The following is a 21,883-nucleotide window of genomic DNA, read 5'->3' on the forward strand; positions in this document are numbered from 1 at the left end:
GCCGACCACCAGTGGAAGGGAGGATGGGCGGACTTGGAGAAGGGGATGTTCCGGTTGGAGGATCTAGCAGCGGTTGAGGAGGGAGTATGTGTCTCTCAGCAGTTGTTGTGCTTGTTCCCGTCCCTCGTAGAGCAGAAGGAGGAGGAGGACATGGATCGGTCGATTGATCTGGTCGAGTCGTGGAAGAAAAGTCCTCCTCGCTAGAGGCTGAAGGGTGGAGGGAAGTTTGGGGGGTTGTTTTTCCTTCGTCCCTTTTCTTCTCGTCTAGAAAAGTAACAATACCCTTATATTATTTTTGTACCGACGATCCCTCAATGACGAATACACGGCACGGCCTGGCCTACCCGCCTGCCTTCCTGCGTGCCAGGGCCTTTTGACGAAACAGATTTCCCCACAATCCCGACGGAGGAGAAAAAAGTATGTGTGATTATCTTATCAATCAGACACGGAATGTGTTCCGGCGGGGAGCGTGCGTGCGTGGCAGGGGGTGTTGATTGATTGATTGATTGATTACTCGGTATTTGCTGTCGTACCGCGCGTATTTTGGGCCGATCGCCCAACACCGACCGACCGAGCGAGTACCTGGATGGATGAAGGAGCGAAGTGTGTTGGGTGCTTAGAGGAGAGGAGAGAAGAGCATAGGTCAATGTCAAGAGAGTAAAGTGATAAGCTGAAGGTGAAGAGGGGGGATGAGAAAGCTAGGTCGTAGCTGTCCAAGGTATAGTAATAGGTGCCCAGATAATGTCTAACAAGGTACTCGAGCCTCTCTCCCTCTCTCTCTGACTGCTGCACTCTCCCTACGTCTTTATATCCCAGGCACCAGGCAGAAACAGACCAAATCACATCACATCACCTCATGTCAATCTCGGCCATAAGAGCCTCCTCCCCTCCTGATCCTCGGTGATGGAAATGGTAAATGGTCGGTCCTCTCTCTTCTCTCGACCGAATCGATCGCTTTTGACCGAGCCTTGCCTTGTACTTATCCACGCATACATGTACGAGCATGCCCACGCAATCTATCGTTCTAATGTTCTAGTCCTACGACCCGCATGTTACGTCTCCAATCTACATGTAATCTGCAATCTGCAACCTCTAGTGCACCACCAAGAGCACCTTAAACCGTGATGCTGGTGTCCTACTGCCGCCGCCGACTTCCTGGGGAACCTCCCCTTCGATCAATGCCACACCTCACGCCTCACGCTGCAAGACGTTCCACCTGGGACTGGACGTGCATGACTTTCTTACTTCTTTATTCACTTACCTAGACCTGCTAGGTACCTGAGGTATCTCCTTGAGGGGATAGAATATCTCAAAAAGGAAGACTTGGGAGAGAGTTGAGACAACCCCCCAATGAAAAGAAATCAGCACACACATCGCGTACACACACATTTTCATTCAGGCTTCGCTTATCTGAAATCCATCCGCACAAGGCTCCCCCCAGAAACCAAACAAGTTGGCACACAGAAAAACCCCGAACAACACGCAACGAAAAACCTCTTCCTCCTTTTTCCACGCCCCTGAAACCTCGTCGTCGAGGAAAACAGGTCGGGGTATCGTTTTGAAAAGACCAGGTCGCTCCCTTGCAAAACACAAAAACACCCTTGTTCTTCACTACCTCGAATTGATCATCCCAATGGGGTGTCAAAATCCATTCCATACCACCTTGTTCTCCATTCTCTGGCTACTAGAGCTCGAAGCCTCCGGACATGTGAGTCCATCCATTCTGACCATCCGCTGTTCTGCTCTGCTCTGCTTACCCGGCGCTGCTCTTTCGTGTCCGCACATCCAACACGCATTTACAAGTCGTCCTCCTCCCCATCGTCTTCCCTCACCCCCATCCGTGACCCATTCACGTTTGCCTCCCTCCCTCCATACCGACTTGCCGCTCTCGCTTCGTGGATTCTTGCAATCGCCCGATGCGTCTTGGCCAACCTCTTATAATCACCGTTCCTCTCATACTCTTCAGCGAGCTGCTTGTAGCATTCCAGTGCGTGCACGCCGTACTCCCGGTCGCGGCCGTGCTGCTGTCGCTGTTGCTGCGACGACGGTGACAGGCCATCAATGCTTCTCCGGGCTCGAGCAAGCTCTTTAGCCTCTGACGTCTGAGAGTCTGCATCCTTGCTGCTGGCCCGTTGATGATTGCTCTGTGCATGTCCATTCTGGTTCGGGGGGACGGTCGACGAATTCCTGACGAATTGATCCTCTTCCGGATCGGTGCTGGTGAGCAGGTCGACTAACTCTTCAATGGTTCCCACCAACTCCTCAAGCGCAGTCCACAATGCATCATCTGGCTGATTCGCAATGGTTGAGAACAATTCTAGCAACTCTGCGATGAATACTTTGCGGCTCACCGCTTCGTTCGCCGTCACCGGTTTCGCTTTCAGGATCGAGTTCAGCGCACCGATGATTTCCGTCTCAATCAACTCGAGGTCCTCGCTCAATGCCCATTCGCTTACAATCATGGTTTGCAGTACCTCAACCGCAACCTTGCGGAGGCCTTCGTGCATGCTCAGACAAAGATTAATGGTAGGCGCCACAAGACTGGGCACATACTGCACTTGATAGCCTCCCAGTCTGCGGATATTGTATCGTCGCTGGTCGTCGGCGGTAGCTTCCCAACCCAAGCTCTCCCAGGCTTTGCGTAAGAGATCGGCGCCATGTTGGCGCACGTCGCCTGCAATTTTCCACACGGCGCGGCGTTTTTGTTCAGGAAAGAGCTCGAGCGTCAACGCAGGCGACGATACGAGCTTGAGGAGCGTATCAAGGAACGACTTCCACAGCTGCATGTCGAAGCCATCCGCGTCTTCCGGTGTCGGGAGGTACGAAGAAATGAGAAGCGATGAGAGATGGTTTAAGATTGTCAAAGCGGATGAATGGTGGTAGATGTGCAGGCTGAGCCATGAGGCTGGAAATGCGTCATTCTTGAGAAGAGACCGCAAAACCATGAGTGTGGAGATGATGTACTCGGTGAGATCCTGTCCCTGGAGCTTGAGGTTCGAGGGGAGCTTCATTTTCGCGATTGTAGAGATGAGAGAGGAGAGTTCAAGGAGCGCTTCATCAAACTGATCGTTGGCTTCGGATGACTTGCTCGTCAGCGGATAAGACTCTGAAAAGAGCAGGGACAAGGATCGTCGGCGAGACGGCGGCCCATCCGCAATCGTGTTGTAAGCAGAGATGAGTTTCGGCATGAAGTCGTGCAGATGAGAAGTTTGGAACCGTGTGAGTTCGGCGACAACTGAGCAGCACAATCGGACTTGCTCGTGCCAATTGTCTGACCGGTTGTTCGGGGTCCAGTATGGCGAAAGCCACCGGATACAGTTCTTGACAAGCATCTTTCGGTCTTTCTCGTCTACCCAGATCTGGTCGAGCTTGGTGTAGTTAAGGATCAGAACGATTCTGTATAACAGCAGTTTTCCAGAGGCTGCGTCGCATGCGTCAATAAAGTCAACCGCCACTTTGATCACTTCCTCCTTGCTGAAAGCTGGCAGCAGTTCTGGAAGCCAGTCGTGGAATTTCTGTACAAGGAGCGTCTTGCTGCCCACAAGTGCTGGAGTCTCACTGCGCATCATCATCTGCAGGCCAAAGAGAATCGCCTGCATGTCTTGCTTGAAACTCGAGTGCTTCTCATCATTGTCTCTTGGCTGCGAGCCAAAGCGTCGTTGTTGGTATGACACGATCAGAATCCTCATGAAGCTTTTGCCAACCTTGAACAACGATCTCATATCACGGGCGCTTTGAGGGTCCGAAACGCTTTGTAAAAGTCTGGTGAAACTGCGTATCAGGCATGCCGCGGCGTAAGGAAAGCGGAAATGATTCTCAGTGTATTGCTCAATCAAAGGACCCAGATTAAACCGTCGGTCATGGACGATTCCGAGCACCCAAACAATGTCGTTGAATATCAGATCCTCAAACTTGGATTCCCCTGACTTGTGGACAAGGACTCCGAACAACGCGTCCAACACTTCCCTAAGTTGCTTGACGATCTCGATCTCCGGGACAAACGTGAGTTTCTGTAGGATATCCAACAACTGGACCGACGTCTGATGTTTCCAATTGACCAGGCTGACCAAGGTTCTGTCCTGCGAGTATTCTGTACTGCACAGGTGTGTATAGACTTCCAGGGAAGCAATCGTGGCCAAAGAACCTTCATGGATCGTCTTATAGTTGGCATTGTTCCAGGGCAAGGACAAATATGCACCGCGGCCATGGACAATGCTCGACGTGACCTTGTCGTAAGCGTGCAGGATGAGCGAGTGCTTGCCATCAGAAATGAACGCCTGCTTATCCCACAGGGGCAACCAAGCCAGTGCAAACGGGAACTCTGGAGCATCCGCAATACTCAAAACCACATGACTTTCGGGGACCTTCTCGGTCGGCACTCGCAAACATAATGTCTGGTCCCACTTGTGGTCGAGTTCAACGGCATTCGTTCGGAAGGCAGTAACTCCCGCACCGTTCGACGACGGAAATATACAATGCTCCACGCGGCGTCCAGTGTTGTCACGTACCTCCATGGTTAGTTGCAGGTTCTGCAGGGAGTGGGCCTTGACCGGAGCCACATTCACCTCAGGATGAGACAAATAGGAGCCTTGGGTCAAGACTGCTTTGCTTAACGTGAGGTAGATGTCTGAGCGTGGTTTGGACGGGGCCTCTGAGAAACCCATCTTCTGAGTTTTGGTGATCATATGCATCGACGTGGGGGTGTTCTTGATCAGAGTGTCTGCCTCAGGAGCAGTGTAAGGAGTCAATTTGAACGTAGCACTGGAGACGGGGTTAGACAGTACAAGAGCCTTGCCGGGACTATCCAGGAGCTGTGCCGCTATGTCGCTGGATCCTCCAGGCTTCTCGTCGTCCCGCTGGGACGCAGACCAGATGGTGACGCTTTCTTCCCTTGACTGGCCATCCCTCATGATCTTTGCAATATCCAAGACGCCCACGCCAATGGTCCGAGGAACGGGGGGCCCAACAGGTTTGCTCTGCCCATCTTCCTCTTCCTCAATTACTGACGGAGTAGATGCCCTGTCCTGAGATTGTGGAGTGGTTCTCCCATTTTGGCCGGGCTGCGGCCTGTCTGCATTGCGCCGCTTCCCAAACATCAAGCTGGATCTCCGTCTACTGAGCGATAACTGCCGTGGACCAAGAAGAGTTCCGTTTCTCGACGGCGCTCTTTCCACCGCTCTCTTTTTGGCCTTCCGTGGAGGTTCTGAAACCACGACTTTGACGATAAGGAACAAGCGATCATCGGTCCCAACGTCGCGGGTACTGAGATCAGACAGGAGTGTCTTCATTTTGGAGTTGGCGATGGAACTGTACGTTTCCGAGAAAGGCTTGAGATTTCCGTCGGCATCCTTGAGATACAGAGCAAGACTCAGTGTTGTCGTGTCGAGATCAGTCCCCGCAACTGACGTGACCTCAAGGAGACAGTGGTGAAGTGAAGTTGCCCTGGACTTTTCGGAGGGCGTAGTATCCAGTGCACTCATGACCGACTGTAGTTTTGCCAGCTCGATGGCCGAGTCCTGCGACGTCAACAGTCGTCCTTGTCGAGCCGGGTCACGAACGATGACCTCGCCGCTAAGCATTTTGTTGCCTCGCACCAGATCCCAAACAGCCTCCCTCCGCACCTGAAGCCTTTCCTGAGTGGTGAGCACATCATTTAATAGTTCCCGCCTCGCATAGTCGAGTCGAGTGGTGATGTCCGACATCTGGTCCAGACGATGATACTCTCGGCGCAACACCAGCTCGGGGAGGTGCAGGATATACCACTCACGCAGACAGGAGGTGATTTCATCTACCAACGGCTCGGTGCTTGACGTCGGAGACTCGTCGCCGATTTTCAACATGGGCACTGGCGCGGGCGGTTTTGGCTTGCCCGGCTCAACGAGAGGGTCCACATCTGGACCGAGTTGTTCTCGAATTTCGATACAACACTTGGGGAAGATGCCAGAAAAAACCCGAGCATCGGCGGCGGTCCTGATGCCGGGAGTCAATGCCGACAGCAAGGTGGGCGGCGCGACCAGATAACCTCGACACCACGCGCCATCTTTGCCTCCCTGCTCGATGACATATAACTGGTCTCCTATCTGAAGAGGGAGTTCGGACGGAGAAGATGTCGGCTGGAAGGGATAGATGGCAACCGCATACGACAGAGGCAGCGGCTGCCAGGGCATATTAGGTAAGAAATGATCGGATGGCTCTGGAAGTCTCAAGACAGAATGAGGTCGGACAGGTGTCGTCAAGAATATCGGACGGATCTCAGAGTGGCCGGGGCGGTGGCCTCGCGATGATGGCCGGTGGATCGAATCTAGGGGCCTGTGCACGCTGTCCCTTTTCTCGTGAGATAGTCATGGGCCGAGGAGGGTGGAGAGGTCGTGTGGAAGGTCGATGACCTTGTGGAGGAATCGAAGGACGGCTCGGGCTTCGCTGTGTGTTTGGTGAAGGGACACGAGGGGGTGGTGGGATGATCAATCGTTCGACTTTTTTTGTTTTTCTGCGACGCGTTTCGAGAGTTTCGCACTGGGGTGTCAATTCCCCGATGTTTGAAGACGACGTTGGCACCTGGCCACGCCCGCAAAAAGCTGCCAGTCTTGATCTCCGGTGCAAGCTCCCGGCACTTACCGCCTAACGGCTTTGACCACTAGTCGCCTAATTTTCCATCGTTAGCGGGCACGCCCAGTCCGGATCCAGCTAGAGACCTGGAGTTTAAAGCCCCCCAACTTGGCCCGCGGTCTTTTCTGCAAGGCACCAGCATCCTCTCTTGCGTGCCCGGTCGCTTCCAAAAAGTGACTTGTGACAATTTCAAACAAGCCACTCCATACGTTTCTACAAAGTCAGTTTCATCATAACAGCCTACCGAGTACCGGAGTGCATGACCCTATCTTATTGTCGATTCCTGCATTCCTAGCTACATACGTGACTTGTGTCGCAAATCCACGAAGATAGGGGCGTGGCAAGATGGAGGCCGTCGTCAACGTCTTGCTGAGCACTTTCCCAGGCTTGTCGCTTCCTGCGACGCTCTGTCTCCCCTTACCAGCATCTTCAACTACCGCAGATTTAGTGGCCGCTATAGCAGAGCTTCTCCCACCTAATTTCCCAGAAACCACACACCTGACTCTGACCTCGACCCTAAACAAACCCGTATATCCTACGTCTACGATCACCGTTGGGGAATTGACACGCCCATCGTCTTCATCACCATCATCATCATGTGGCCAGCATGCCTGCAGCAGCTCTTTCCTCCCCCTCCGACTCTCTGCACCGCTAGTGGGCGGGAAAGGTGGGTTTGGCTCCCAGCTCAGAGCAGCTGGTGGCCGAATGTCATCGCGCAAGAAAAAACAAAATGCAGAGCTTGCTTCAGGGAGCGCACGCAACCTTGACGGGAGAAGGCTGCGGACCATCACAGAGGCCAAAAACCTGGCTGCGTATTTGGCCACCAAGCCGGAAATGGATCGAAAGGAAAAGGAAGAAAGACGCAAGAGATGGGAACAGGTCATCCAACTAGCCGAGCAAAGGGAGGCCGATATGCGAGCAGGTAAGGGCCCTGATGGCCGGCGGAAAGGTCTTAGTGATGAGTGGATTGAAACGAAAGAGGAGGTTGGAGAAAATGTGCGAAATGCCGTGAAGATGGCTATGTTGGCGAGCGACGAGAAGGAAGAGTCAAAGGGAGTGTCGGCACAAGAAGGAGATAGCAGTGGCAGTGGAGGCTCCGGCGCCCCTAGTGACGAAGACAGCGATGAGGAAGATCTGATGGAGCTAGACCCAGAGGATATGTCCCGGCTCAGATCAGAAGCTGAAGCCGGCGACGTCGATGCCCTCTGGGTCTTGCAGAATCGACTCAAGATCCCCTCTCATTTACTACCGAAGCCCAAACAACCAGCTCGCCGGTTTGCAGGCTTTGACGACGAAGATGAATTCTCGGGCAGTGACGAGGACGAGGACGATGTTGAGACAGAGGCAACCATTGTCAAAGGAAAAGGCAAGCAGAAGGTATCCAGGACTTGATAGATGGCGTGAACAACCAGTTCCTCACAACTCCCGTGTTTTGCATGTTTTCTCACTAAGGTCGCCCACATTCATCCTCGCCTCTTTTTGCTCCATCTGGACGGCGAAGTATTATTTGCTTCCCCATACGACACTATCACGGATTTGTCCAACCACGTATGTACGGAGTTGCGCGGCCGAACTCAACATCTAGGTTAATGAGGTGGAGGTGAATATGCTCCTCGCCTACTCTTAACATTAGGGGTATGGGTAGATCGATTTCCATGACAGATTCCTCTCACATCTCCGAGTGCTGTCGAATCTGAAGAACAAGAGTTCTCGCTCATCGAGTGAGGCGTTTGAGGAAGCACAAGCTTCACCGTCGTGTCATCGTCGGTTGGCCAACCTCACTTATCTCCCTCCCCTCCTTGCTTGGATTCGACCACCACCTCCAGCAGCAGCATCATAAGAGCGGTGGCTTGGAGAGGAAGGAAGGCCATCACTTCCACTCGATACCACTCGTTTTTATTGCGTTTGTTCGTATTTCGATCTATCTTTCTTCGTTGTTACAAGGCAAATCCTCCTCCCTATTGATTGTCGAAATATGGCGCTGCCCATCCTCGCGTTGCTCACGTTGGGCTCGCTTGCTCTGCTGGCCCTGTACAAGTTCATCCTCAACCCTCTCCTCTTCCACCCTCTGCGGCATATCCCCTCTGCGCATTGGTCGATCCCAATCTTCGGAGATGCCTGGATCACCTATCAACGGTACATGGAGAGGAACAATGCCGTGACTTATGCGGCTCACTTGAAGCACGGGTCTGTCGTCCGCATGGGCTCCAACGAGCTGAGCGTCAATTGCGTGGATAACGGCATAAAGACCATCTATGCCGGCTCCTGGGAAAAGCACGCCTGGTATCCGCAGAGATTTGGCTCCTATGGGTAGGTGGAAGAAACCGCCAACATTGCCTTGTCACGGAATTTGAACCGTGGTTCTCGATACCCATCAAGAACGGACCAACAGGGGAAAGAAGAGAAAGGGGGAGGAGAATAGAAGAATGTAAGACTGACAATTGGACTGGGCCAGGGTCATGAACATGTTCTCTACAATCCACCACGGGCCACATTCGCAGAAGAAACGCACCATGGCCAACGTCTACTCCAAGTCCTTCATCGCCTCTTCGCCGCAAGTGGCCGCGAACTCGCACACACTGTTCACAACCCGCTACCTGCCGCTCCTCCAGAGACTTTCCGAGACGGGCGAACCGGCCGACGTGCACGACATGAACAACGCCTTCGCCATGGACTTTATGTCGGCGTACCAGTTCGGGCTGGCCGCGGGGACCAACCTCACCCAGGACCTGGCGAAGCGGAGGCACATCCTCCACCAGTACCACTGTCGTCGGGACTACGAGTTCTTCTCGGCCGAAGCACCGTGGCTCAAGCGCCTCACGCGCGGGCTCGGTCTGCAAGTCGTGCCGTATTTCGTGGACGAGGCCAATGTCCTGTTGGAGGATTGGAACGCCGGCATGTGCCGCATGGCGGACGAGTTCCTCTCGCGACGAGGATCAACCGGCGGGGATGGTTCTTCACTGGCATATTACCCCGGCGACGAACCCGTCGTGTACAAGCAGTTCAAGACGGGCATCACGAAACTGCGCGAAAAGGACCCCAACGCGGGAAAGGCGACGGGCGAGGTCATCCTGCCGACCACCCGGCACGACGAATTACACGGCGGGGACGGCAGCAACAATAACACTGATGACACCACGACCGCGGAGATCTACAGCGAAATGCTGGACCAACTGGGCGCGGGCCACGAGACGTCGGCCATCGCCCTGACGTACCTGTACTGGGAGCTGAGCAGAAACCCCGACCTGCAGAAGCAACTCCGCGACGAGGTCCTGACGCTGACACCACCGATCAAATGGCCTCTGTCTCCCGGCGCGAGGGACTTCAAGCTCCCGGACCCAAAGCAGATCGACGCCCTGCCGCTGCTCAACGCCATCCTGATGGAGACGCTGCGTCTGCACACGCCCATCCCGGGCATCGAGCCGCGCATCTCGCCGCACGTGCCGGGTGGGAGCACGCTGGGCGCCTACTCCCAGATCCCCGGCGGGGTGCGCGTCTCGGCCATGCCCTACACGCTGCACCGCAACGAGGCCGTCTTCCCGGACCCGGAGACGTTCCTGCCCTCGCGCTGGCTGCCGTCACACTCGTCCGACGACCAGCTCAAGGAGATGCACCGCTGGTTCTGGGCGTTTGGGTCCGGCGGGCGAATGTGCATCGGCAGCCACCTCGCCATCCAGGAGATCAAGCTGCTCGTCTCGGCCATCTACAGCAACTGGGCCACCGAAATCGTCGACGACAACGGCATCGAGGAGATCGACGCGTACACCACCAAACCCAGGAGTAACCAGTTGATCTTGCGGTTTGTGCACGTATAAACTTTGCCACAGGATCACGCAAGGAAATGGACACGCAGGAGGTCTGGCAAGATATGAGAAATCAGGCGACGTGACGACGGATGCTGCTGGGGAATTTCCGCGGGGTTGAGTTGAGATGGCACCGGGGAAGACGTTCCAGCGTGGCTGTGCCATGGGCCCTAAATGACGATGCTTACAATACTAAAGGCTCCCAATTGAGACGAATATTAGACCTGTCAGTATCAATGCCACCCTAGTCATGAGATCTATTTCTGTGTCCCTGACGGTACTCGTGATTTCCACCAATGTAAAAGCATACACGATGTTCCCGCGTCCGAAGCGAAAAAGAGGTATATACGCATACCTTTTCCGAACACAGGTCAAGTTACAATGTCTGAAACGTAGACCCCCTTTGTCTCGTATACCGCAGGTCGTCAATCCCCCATAGTGCCTGGCTCATTCAGAAATCAGCAGTGGATGCCCTTTGGGCTGGTTGTTCTCTCGGGCTAAATGAACAAAACAATATCCCAGCCTTGCACAAGATATGGATAGCGTTTGTTCGTTTGCTCGAACGGTGCGCACTAGCGAGAGCCAACAAAGCCTGCATTCTCGAGGAAGCTCAAAGCATGCGAAGCAATTGATCCAAGTGCGAGGTCGGTGTGTTGGAGGGTTGGAGCCATGAGAACGGCAAAAGGGTCCTGCGTACTTGTTGTAACCATTTGCTTACATCTCAGGCCGAAGGGTCCATGACTACTCCTGTGACAAGGTATCATATAAGCGCGGAAATGTTCAATGATAGAACAGTACCAAAGAAGTCCCTTAAAGCTCGACTAGAACTCGTTCCATGAAGGGTCATCCAGCTATGTCACTCTGAAATGAGAGGGCAGCACCATTGATATTTGGTACGTCCAGTTCACAGAGGCCTTCGCTTCTGAGCCGAGCTTGACCGGGTGGTGCGTGGGGTGGCCGGTTTTGGTTTCGCTGGCTTCTGTGTTTTGAGCTGTTTCCTCTTCTGAAAGCGCCGTATCTGGCGTTGGGAGTCCTTGCCTCCACGTGCGATGGATTCATCGTCAATGACATCCAACTCAGTCAAGACATTCTTGCGAAGGCCCCATTTCCCCAGTTGTCGCTTGTACTGTTGCGCAGTGGCGGCGAAGTCATGTTTCTGTTGCATTTCAGCCATGACTTGGTCAAGAGGCAGCCTCGCATAGAGTGCATAGATGGTGAATTTGTGTTTCTCCCAGATCTGGGTCGGGATGGGTCGGCTGTGGTTTGAGCGAACCATGACAACGGCACGGACAGGGACTTTGCGATACCTCTTTCCGCGGTAGGCTCACCAAGCGAGAGGTTTCCTTTTTCAAAGCTGATGTCCCAACTTCGAAGACCAAGCATCGGGTCTGTTCGTCGGTCTTATAAGATTTGCGAGGCCAGATGACAAGCGTGATGGGAAGTCTAAGGCGCTTGGACGACGTGGCAAACCTTTTCTGGAGCTCTGACATATGAGGGCTAGACCTCGTTGGGCATCGGCTTGGGTTACTGCGGCCTGACAATGCGAGCAATCAGGACTGCAGAATTCGTGTCAGGTACTCGAAGAGCTCTGGTTTCCAACAGGGGGACTTTTGTGGACGAGGAACAAGGTAGCTAGATTGCTGCACGGTGTTACTGGCCATATTCACTGTCAGCTGACTGAACCTGCAAAGGCGGGAAATACTTGAAATGGTTGCCCGCATGCTTAGGCGCCTGGTTTCCTAAGGGAAATAACAGTGTTGGTCAGTGGGCAGCGAGTCGGTGTCGACTCGGACTCAGGTCGATAAGGCCTCAGACTGGTCCCACGTAGTGACAACTCTCGAGGCTGCAGTCGCCAGTCACCGGACCTCGATAGCCTGCATACGATCGGATTCTCTGTCCTATCACAATGCAGTCAAGGTTCTGTGTAACATTTGGCTCGGGGTCAGTTGCCAGAAAGGAGACTGATGACGGAACAGTAAGAGGGATGTTGTTGCCCTTCAACTGTGTGAGTGTCTGATGCATGTTTAGGAGGCTTTGAGGGAATGAGGAGGTGATATAGTTGGTGGATGTTGGTTGTACTCGTATCGCACCTGAGGTGGGGGGCTTCCAAGGCGATCTTCCTCGAAATATTAGTGGGTACGGTTGGTGCTTGCGCCGCTCATTGATCAAAGGCCCGAGCGCCTATTAGGCTAGGTACAAGTTAGGTAGCTATCCAGGCACGGCTAGGCTTCCCCGCTTCCTTGGGCTACCTAGAGCTCCGAAAAACACAACTCCTATGTAGGCGGTAGGCAAGTCGGTCACGGTAATTATGGAGAAGTACTCGGTACGGCCATCATATGCTCTCACTCCGCCTCTGTGGTGTCCCCATGCAAAGCCTTCCTCGACATGGTAAACGGTCCATAGTATGAGTACTGGGAGAACCAACACCGTATCCCTTCAGACCTATTGGAAGAGGGGTAGATTTCCAAACTCAGTTCTCAGGTCCAACGCAACGTCAACCCGTGGTGCCAGTCGTCTGCCAATGGAGGGGATGGGATTGAAAAGCACGAGGCGCAGTCCGAGCTTTGTCGACGTGGAACGCATCCTGCCACTAGGTATTTCTGTGACTACCTAATTACATACCTTAGGTGCCTAGTTATGTATGTAGGTATGCAAAAGGAAGAACAGCCCGTCAACCAACCACGAAGGTGCCGTGGCATGACCGCAAGAATGATTCTCCGCTCCGAAAGTGAAACCAACAAGGCTGGGGTCTCGTAAGGCTGAATCAGGCGACTTGTATGGGCTGCCCCAGAGATGTGTGATAGGCGTGGCTGGGTCCGAGGAATGGGAGGCTCATTCCCAAGTCACAAAACGTCACCAGCCACGGCACACCATGGGTAGTTGTTATTGTTGTGTTTGTACACGTAAAACCACGCACAACAGGCGTTGCCGAGACCCACAGCAAACAAAAAGTCCAGAAACAAAATCTCGGGGTCATGTTATTGGCTAAAAGCACGAGCCAGGGTCCAGGACTCCGTAGAAGTGCCAAGTAGATCTTTCGGAATGGGCTTATCGTACGCACGGAGCACGGATCCTTAGTACGAGTAGTTAGCTCGTTATGTATGTTAGATGCATCCTGATTATTAGACTGAGCCTCGGGGATTTTCCCCCGACAGGTTGGGATGCGAATCTGCCCAGATAGCAATCTCACCACAATACAAGCACATTGTAAGCTGTGAGGAGCAGCATAAGTGACGTGGTTAATTGTGCAGCAAAAGTAATCCTGATCCGGCTGACGGAACATGGTTCACTCCAAAGACAAGTTGATCTCAGAGTGGGTGAAGTCCTCAGCCTCATCCGGACTTCGATTGGTCCACGATCCTTGGATGGCGGAATCTGCGACCTTCGATCTGGTTCTCTCCTCTTGGCTTTTTCTGAGACCTTCCCCGACCCGATCCCCCTGCGCGCCTCAGCAACTGAACAATATAATTGTTTGCCTGCGATTGACCTCATAAATCAGAGGACTTTCGCACTTAGCACCCTTCTCACTACATGTGTACCTCTTGATAATACTATCTGGATACTCAACGTCCCATCACCGCCTCTGTCATCCACTGGACCGGCAAACCTCCTTGTCCGGAATTCCTTCTCGCTCACTCACAAAACAAATCTTTTTCCAACCCCCCCAACACTCCTCGCCCTTCTTGACTTGAGTATCAACCCAAATCTAGTCAGCTGCTTCCTCCGAAACCGCTCTCGAGCAAGATGGTCAAAGAGACGAAATATTATGACATTCTCGGGGTACGGCGACTCGTTTTCCTTTTGTAAGGCTTGGAATTGTCGCCCTCTAACCACTTCTGCAGGTCGATCCTTCGGCCACAGAGGCCCAGCTGAAATCTGCCTACAAGAAGGGCGCTCTAAAACATCACCCAGGTAAGACTGTCATTCGAAGCTTGGTCTGAGAGAGGCAATAAGTTTCTAACTCGTGATTAGACAAGAATGCCCACAATCCAGATGCGGCCGAAAAGTTCAAGGACCTCTCCAAAGCATACGAAGTCCTGTCCGACCCTCAAAAACGAAGTCTTTACGATCAATATGGTGAAGAGGGCTTAGAACAAGGTGGAATGGGAGGTGGCGGCATGGCCGCCGAGGACCTGTTTGCGCAGTTCTTTGGCGGTGGGTCAGCATTCGGGGGCATGTTCGGAGGAGGCATGCGCGATCCAGGCCCAAAGAAAGCCCGAACAATCCACCACGTCCACAAAGTGTCTCTTGAAGACATATATCGCGGGAAAGTCTCGAAACTTGCTCTTCAAAAATCAGTTATCTGCCCACAGTGTGAAGGCCGTGGAGGCAAAGAGGGGGCGGTCAAAACCTGTACTGGTTGTAACGGCCAGGGTATGAAGACAATGATGCGTCAAATGGGCCCTATGATTCAGCGTTTCCAGACCATCTGCCCCGATTGCCAGGGCGAAGGAGAAACCATCCGCGACCGCGACCGATGCAAACGCTGCATGGGAAAGAAAACGGTCGTGGAACGCAAGGTTCTTCACGTGCATGTCGACCGTGGTGTCAAGAGCGGCCACAAGATCGAGTTCCGTGGTGAGGGCGATCAGATGCCCGGTATTCTCGCTGGAGACGTTGTCTTTGAGATCGAACAGAAGCCTCATCCAAGATTCCAGAGAAAGGACGACGACCTATTCTATCACGCCGAAATTGACCTGTTGACTGCTCTGGCTGGTGGCCAGATCTATATTGAACATCTCGATGATCGGTGGCTAACGGTCAATATCTACCCCGGCGAGCCCATCACACCTGGTGAGTACAAACATAGAGCCGCGCCAGATCATCGCATCGACGTTCACACACTGACTTTGGCGATAGGAGCGATTAAGGTGATCAAGGGCCAAGGAATGCCGTCATTCAGACACCACGACTTTGGTAACCTGTATATTCAATTCGACGTCAAATTCCCGGAAAAGTCACAACTCCAGAACCTCGAGCTCCTCGAACAAGTCCTGCCTCCTCGCATGCAACAGAAACTGCCTCCCCCAGACGGCATGGTGGAAGATTTCGATCTAGAAGAAGTCGACCCCCGTCAGCAAGCGCGTGCTCATGGTGCTGCTGGTATGGACGATGAGGATGAGGATGGACTCCCTCCTGGAGCCGAGAGAGTGCAATGCGCGTCTCAATGAAGTGGCAAAGAATCGCCCACCATTTTACGGGTAGATGTGACAATGCGGCAAGGAACAGAGAGAAACAATCGCGACGTAATGACTTGACGCAACGAAGAAGAGCACGACTCCTCCGGGCATCAGCAAACATGGAGGCTTTTCCTGCATTTGACCGTGTGGTCACTGGTGCATGGGCATGTGGCATATCGTACGGCGTCAAGGATGGGGAAGTTATCGGTTACGATGAAATTCCCGGCGTTCAATTGGGAAATCAGGATACGGCGTTATAGCTCTTCGTGACACCCACCTAGGGAAGTCTTTGTTGGGCTGAGCGCATGGACTGGCCTGATAGAGGGTCTGACGAATGTTCTATGCTCTATCCGTCCCCCGCATATTTAGACAGCCTCGCTATTGTGCATGATAGAGATCGGGTTTAGTGCTGTGGCATGCGACACCTCATTCATGGGTTATGACCAGTGGACAATTACAATGTGTTATGGTGGTGTATTTCAGCGAACTGCAGTAGAGAAAGCGGGACAGACCGTATCTGCCAGTGGTAAGGGAGGTCTTTGACGCTGGACTCGTATGTATCAAGCGAAATAGGGTATGTTGTTCTATTGAATTGGCTTTTAGAATTCTCCGTCCTCCGTAGGGCGAAAGTTAGCACTGAGAAGCAAGTCTCCACGAAGGCACAGGAGCCCTCAGCCCTCGTGGCAAGCAGATCCCGTGATTACCAAAGCACGAACCTCCCGCTTACTCGTGTAAGTATGAGAGATCGGCTGGCTGAACCGAGGAAGAACGGCTTGACCCTGTCATAGCGCGACGCGAAGCCACGGTCTGCCATTGGATATGCAGCTGGGAATGGCTTACGGCCGGCCACAATCTCGTCGACACGAAAGGCAATCAGGCGTCGGAGGTCGCGTCTCCCAGCCGCCGACTCGGTTAGACGAGGAAAGCACTGGGACAATTCTGGGAGGAGAGGAAGCGATCAAGAAGTCCCAGTGTCTATTAGAACGGAGGTTGCTACGCAGTCTGTGCACTGCCCAGGGATGAAAAAAAAGGAGAAAGTGAGGCTGGCTTTGCCGCTTGAGTTTCTGTTATATCTGGTTTGCGGTAGCTTGAGGTTGAGGTTGAGACTGACACTGAGGCTGAGATTGAGGCTAGCATTGGGATTCAGGCTTGAGGCTTGAGGACGAGGTCGAGCTTGACATGGTATCGTCGTCGATGCTTGACGTGATATGCCGAATTGGGAAATCAAAGGCTTGGCACCTGCATTGGGCGCAAAAAGCGGTCAACCGATCATCAAGCACATGCATTTGTCCCCTTTGCCAGACATCCCACTTTCTCTCCTCACCTTCTTCCTCATGCTACCCCTCCGGCTGCACCTGCAGCCGTCGCCAGACCATCAACCTTGTCCTCCCCACGTACAGGCTGCATCGACGATTCAACGGATGTCATGCTGGTGGCATTACCCGCGAAAGAAGACAGTATTGAACAGAAGGAAATAACAAGAGAATAGGGAGGGTGAGCTATGAACGCTCATAAGGTCACTCTCGACACCCAGGGCCGATGGGATCATTATGGCGTAAATCGCGTCAGCAATTAGCCAAACCCACCACAACGACCAGCTCATCATGATTGGCTCGGGCACCAGACCTTGCCTCAATGATGGCAAGCCTTGTCCATAAATTGACAGGGTGGGAGACCCACGCCCCCTGGCGTGCGAGAGCGGGACCAAGCTCATCGACGAAACAGATGTCGACAACCACAACCAGGAGACCTCGAGCACGCCATTTTTCTCCTGTAAGAAGACTCAATGGCTTTTTTTGGTCACAGATATCAGGGAATGCTGGCAGGCGAATGAGGCGAAATGTGACAAGTGATTTAGTTTGCCACTAATCGGCCGGCCTGCCGCCTTGCAAGATACGAAGACATCGGGAGGCCAGGTAAGAAAAACCACCAAACCACCGATTCGGCAACGGGGGTTGACGGTCACAATGTCAATGAGGCCATCGCCCAGAGTGTTGTCATCATCGCCACGATGACCATTGTCGACCATACGACTCATTGTTGTTTTCCAGTGCTCCTCAACAGCGATGGTGATACCAAAGTGAAGGAGTCTTGCTTTCTAGGTCGGACAAGGCGTACCATTTGTACGTTCTCTTCTATTCTGTTGGTGCCATCCGTGTCTGTGACAGGTGCTGGGAACTCTGCATGGCTTGGCCGTATAACACCCCTACCGTTCTGTCGGTCGAAGAAAATGCTTCGTGTGCTTAACCAGCAGGCGCTGTCTTGTCGCAATCTTGGACAATTCTTGCTTCAACATCCCATCCCTCGCCAGCCTGTCCCAATGGTACAGTTCCACGCCGGCCTTAGCATTGAGCGCATGAGCATGAGCTGCAGGATAGGGTGTTGAAAAACGTCGCTCTCCCGAGAAAGGCGCCTTGGGTCCCATCACGCCTTCGATTGCACCATCACTTCAGACCCCGTCCATTTCATCATTGACCCAATGTGACGAATAGAAAATCTCTGCACCCCTTCTTCAGGAAACCATCCGAGGGGGCTTTTTCTAGATCCCTTCGCAAACACCCGTCTTGCCCTCTTCCTTCTTCCAAGCCCGAGTCGAGATCTCGCTTGTTCAATCAAGCACGACGCCCACATGGTCCCTCGCTTGCTACTACCTCACAAGGTTGTTTGAGGCGGCGGGGATCCTCACGGGTACTGCAAGTTCGCCTCTGCCTACATCATCTTCATCTCCATATTTATACTCGACGCCGTCTCCGCGTTAGCTGTCTTCTTTGTAACTCTCCTCGAGACTATTCCCTCTGCCCGTCGTTGATTGCTGCGACGACGCTGAGTTGTTCTTTTTTGTTTGGCTTGACCAAGGAAATGAGCATTTACAATTCTGACCTGCTTGTTCACAGCACATAAGCTTGCCGTTTGAAGGCGGCCAGGTCGACCGTTGCCAGAGATACAGCTCCATCATCACCTCCGCCTTTGGGCAATTGAGCGACTCATAGCTTCGCAAATAGCCCGAACCACGCTGCAAGCCACAAGCTCGCCCTAAACCCTAGTCTTTACCTTTGCACATCCTATCCACCTACGGCTTTCCACCACGCCGGAGGACTTGGCATATCCAGCCACTCAGCGGTCAGGCATCCCAATCCCTACCGGTCTCCATATCGCGTCAGGGCAATCTGCCCACCCCAGGGTGTGTGGGTGTTCAAACTCTGCAAGTCCGCTCCGATCGCCCCTCTTCTTTATATACCCTCGTTCCAGCCCTCCACACAGCACGGCGACCTTGGACACTTTGTCTTGCGAACTACCTAGCCGGGAGCACGTTCTTTCAGATCTCTGCTTAGACCTGTGAGGCGTGACAATGGTGTCCAAGTCTTCCAAGGTTGGCCATGGGCTGGCCAAGGTCCTCGGTATCAACCTTGACGAGCGCCAGGCTCAAAAAGATGCTGTCACCAGGGGCGAATCGACCTATTCAGTCAGTACGGCTGACACTTACATTGAGGAAGAACCGAGAAGTATCGACTGGCTTAGAGAACTCATTCCTTCTGGCCATGAAATGGTGAACTACGTCCGCAGTCTATTCCCTTTCACCCACTGGATTTTGCGGTACAATGTCCAATGGTTGATTGGCGATCTGGTTGCTGGTATCACGGTCGGCGCTGTCGTTGTGCCGCAGGGCATGGCCTACGCCAAACTCGCGGAGCTTCCTGTTGAATATGGTCTTTACTCCTCCTTCATGGGGGTTCTGATCTACTGGTTCTTTGCCACGTCCAAAGACATCACCATCGGGCCCGTCGCTGTCATGTCCACCATTACCGGCAATGTCGTCGACAAAGTGTTGGCAGAGCACCCCGAGATTCCCGGCCACGTTGTTGCTTCGGCTCTAGCAATCATCGCCGGCGCAATCATCTGCTTTATTGGGTTGATCCGGTGTGGGTGGATTGTGGATTTTATTCCGTTGACAGCCATTTCCGCCTTCATCACCGGGTCTGCCATCAGCATTGCGGCTGGTCAAGTGCCAAACCTGATGGGCATCAAGGTTAAAGGATTCAACACTCGCGACTCAACCTATTTGGTTATAATCAACACCCTGAAGTACCTCGGTCACTCCAAACTCGACGCCGCCATTGGTTTGACGGCGCTGTTTCTCCTCTACCTCATCCGATTCACGTTCAACCGCTGTGCGAAGAAATACCCCAACAGAGCCAAGCTGTTCTTTTTCCTCAACACGCTGCGAACTGCCTTTGTGCTCTGCCTGTACATTCTGGTGAGCTACCTCGTTAACCGACATCATCGCAAGAAGCCCAAGTTTGCTATCCTGGGCCATGTGCCGCGAGGGTTCAAACACGCTGCAGTGCCAACCATCGACACCAAAATCATCAGCTACTTTGCCGACCAACTCCCAGCATCTGTCATTGTCATGCTCATTGAGCACATTGCCATCTCCAAATCATTTGGCCGCATCAACAACTACACCATCAATCCCTCGCAGGAATTGGTGGCCATCGGTGTCACAAATCTGCTCGGGCCTTTCTTGGGAGGATATCCGGCGACAGGGTCATTCTCTCGGACTGCCATCAAGTCGAAGGCTGGTGTGCGCACGCCTTTCGCCGGTGTCATTACTGCGATTGTGGTTCTCCTGGCCATCTACGCTCTTCCAGCCATGTTCTTTTACATCCCCCAAGCTGGGCTGGCTGCCGTCATCATCCATGCTGTCGGAGATTTGATCACGCCTCCCAACACGGTCTACCAATTCTGGCGCGTGTCACCACTGGAAGTCATCATCTTCTTCGCAGGTGTGTTTGTGACCATCTTCTCGTCCATCGAGAACGGAATCTACACCACCATCTGTGTCTCTGCTGCTGTCCTTCTCTTCCGTGTAATCAAAGCACGCGGTCATTTCGTCGGAAAAGTCCAGATCCATTCGGTCGTTGGTGACCACCTGATCGAAGACAAATTCCATGACAAGCCTCGCATGCCCGAAGACGACCAGGCGACGCGAAATATCTTCCTTCCTTTGGACCACAACGATGGCTCAAATCCGTCCATCCACGTCGAGTCTCCTTATCCGGGGATCTTTATCTATCGATTCAGCGAGGGTTTCAACTATCCCAACGCGAATCACTACACCGACTATCTTGTCCGGTATATCTTTGAGCATACGCGCCGGACCAATCCTGACTCATGGCCACGCCCTGGTGATCGCCCATGGAACAATCCTGGCCCACGAAGGGGTAAGTCGGAGGAGGATCGATCTCACCTTCCAACCTTGAAAGCCATCATTTTGGACTTTTCGTCGGTCAACAACGTCGACGTTACCAGCGTTCAGACCCTGATCGACGTGCGCAATCAGCTCGATCGGTATGCTTCCCCAGAACCCGTCCAGTGGCACCTGGCCTGCATCAACAACCGCTGGACGAAGCGAGCACTCGCTTCAGCTGGCTTCGGCTTCCCCACAGCCCCGACGGAAGAGCAACATCGCTGGAAGCCCATCTTCAGCGTTGCAGAAATCGGTGGAGCGTCATCGGCCGCCGCGGCTGCTGAAAACGAAGCGAATCGACGACTGTCTCGTCTTCACGACGAAGAACATGGCGGCCCTCGACCACATAGCAGCGGTATCTCCAAGTCGGACGATATCACGCGAGCCCAGTACAAGGATGACTCTACTACGAGTTCCAGCCATGATGGCGATCTATCGAAGCAGATCAGCCAGAGTAAAGCCTATGCCCGAAACTCAACCAAGAAGGTTGCTGTTGTCCACAGCTTGAATAGACCTTTCTTCCACATTGACTTGACGAGTGCATTGCAGTCGGCCATTGCAAATGTGGAACATCAAGAGCAGCTGAAAGCGGCAGAGGCTGGGCATGTTGATGAGATTCCTAGCAAGATATAGGACTATGTGTGGAATCACACCATATTGATACCCAGACTGTGTGATGCATTGTCAGTCGAAGCAACAGATTGGGAGAGAGTTGCTATCAGATACCCCAATCACCCGCAGAAGGAGTTATCAGGTCGTTCAGCGTTTGGGGAGATTGGGTATCCAGTGCCGCGCAACATATCGCACGTGAGCTGATGTGGTTGTTTTAGAACGAACGAGCAAAGATGGATAAAGGAAGGACAACATGGAAACTATATAATGATCCATGTTGATGTTGTCTGTTTTTTGGTTCGAGTACGTCGGCGTTCAGTATCAGTCCCTTGATACCTCGGTGGTGACGACTCGTTGTAACGAAGATTGGACATAATTATGTAGGGATAGTACGAGCATCAATACCATGACACTGACACTGACATCTGCATCTT

General features: G+C 53.1%; 6 protein-coding genes across 6 annotated transcripts; 4 read left to right on the forward strand and 2 right to left on the reverse strand.

The window, feature by feature from the left end:
* Window positions 1-1,796: 1,796 nt before the first annotated feature.
* Z517_09057 (uncharacterized protein) lies at window positions 1,797-6,167 on the reverse strand (the record flags this gene model as incomplete). The annotated part of the gene is made up of 1 exon (XM_013424967.1): window positions 1,797-6,167. The coding sequence occupies one exon, from the start codon at window positions 6,165-6,167 to the stop codon at window positions 1,797-1,799; it is 4,371 nt and encodes a 1,456-aa protein (XP_013280421.1).
* A 784-nt stretch (window positions 6,168-6,951) lies between these two features.
* Window positions 6,952-7,998, forward strand: Z517_09058 (uncharacterized protein; the record flags this gene model as incomplete). Its single annotated transcript, XM_013424968.1, has 1 exon — window positions 6,952-7,998. One exon carries the CDS (start codon window positions 6,952-6,954, stop codon window positions 7,996-7,998), a length of 1,047 nt encoding a protein of 348 aa, XP_013280422.1.
* Window positions 7,999-8,581: 583 nt separating this feature from the next.
* On the forward strand, window positions 8,582-10,421 carry Z517_09059 (uncharacterized protein; the record flags this gene model as incomplete). The annotated part of the gene is made up of 2 exons (XM_013424969.1): window positions 8,582-8,916; window positions 9,062-10,421. 2 exons carry the CDS (start codon window positions 8,582-8,584, stop codon window positions 10,419-10,421), a joined length of 1,695 nt encoding a protein of 564 aa, XP_013280423.1.
* Window positions 10,422-11,313: 892 nt separating this feature from the next.
* Window positions 11,314-11,685, reverse strand: Z517_09060 (uncharacterized protein; the record flags this gene model as incomplete). Its single annotated transcript, XM_013424970.1, has 1 exon — window positions 11,314-11,685. One exon carries the CDS (start codon window positions 11,683-11,685, stop codon window positions 11,314-11,316), a length of 372 nt encoding a protein of 123 aa, XP_013280424.1.
* Window positions 11,686-14,153: 2,468 nt separating this feature from the next.
* Z517_09061 (chaperone DnaJ) lies at window positions 14,154-15,580 on the forward strand (the record flags this gene model as incomplete). The annotated part of the gene is made up of 4 exons (XM_013424971.1): window positions 14,154-14,189; window positions 14,252-14,321; window positions 14,382-15,203; window positions 15,270-15,580. 4 exons carry the CDS (start codon window positions 14,154-14,156, stop codon window positions 15,578-15,580), a joined length of 1,239 nt encoding a protein of 412 aa, XP_013280425.1.
* A 3,358-nt stretch (window positions 15,581-18,938) lies between these two features.
* Window positions 18,939-21,470, forward strand: Z517_09062 (uncharacterized protein; the record flags this gene model as incomplete). The annotated part of the gene is made up of 1 exon (XM_013424972.1): window positions 18,939-21,470. The coding sequence occupies one exon, from the start codon at window positions 18,939-18,941 to the stop codon at window positions 21,468-21,470; it is 2,532 nt and encodes an 843-aa protein (XP_013280426.1).
* Window positions 21,471-21,883: the final 413 nt, after the last annotated feature.

Source organism: Fonsecaea pedrosoi (genome assembly GCF_000835455.1).
Source record: "Fonsecaea pedrosoi CBS 271.37 unplaced genomic scaffold supercont1.6, whole genome shotgun sequence".
In the NCBI taxonomy this organism is placed as follows: domain Eukaryota; kingdom Fungi; phylum Ascomycota; class Eurotiomycetes; order Chaetothyriales; family Herpotrichiellaceae; genus Fonsecaea; species Fonsecaea pedrosoi.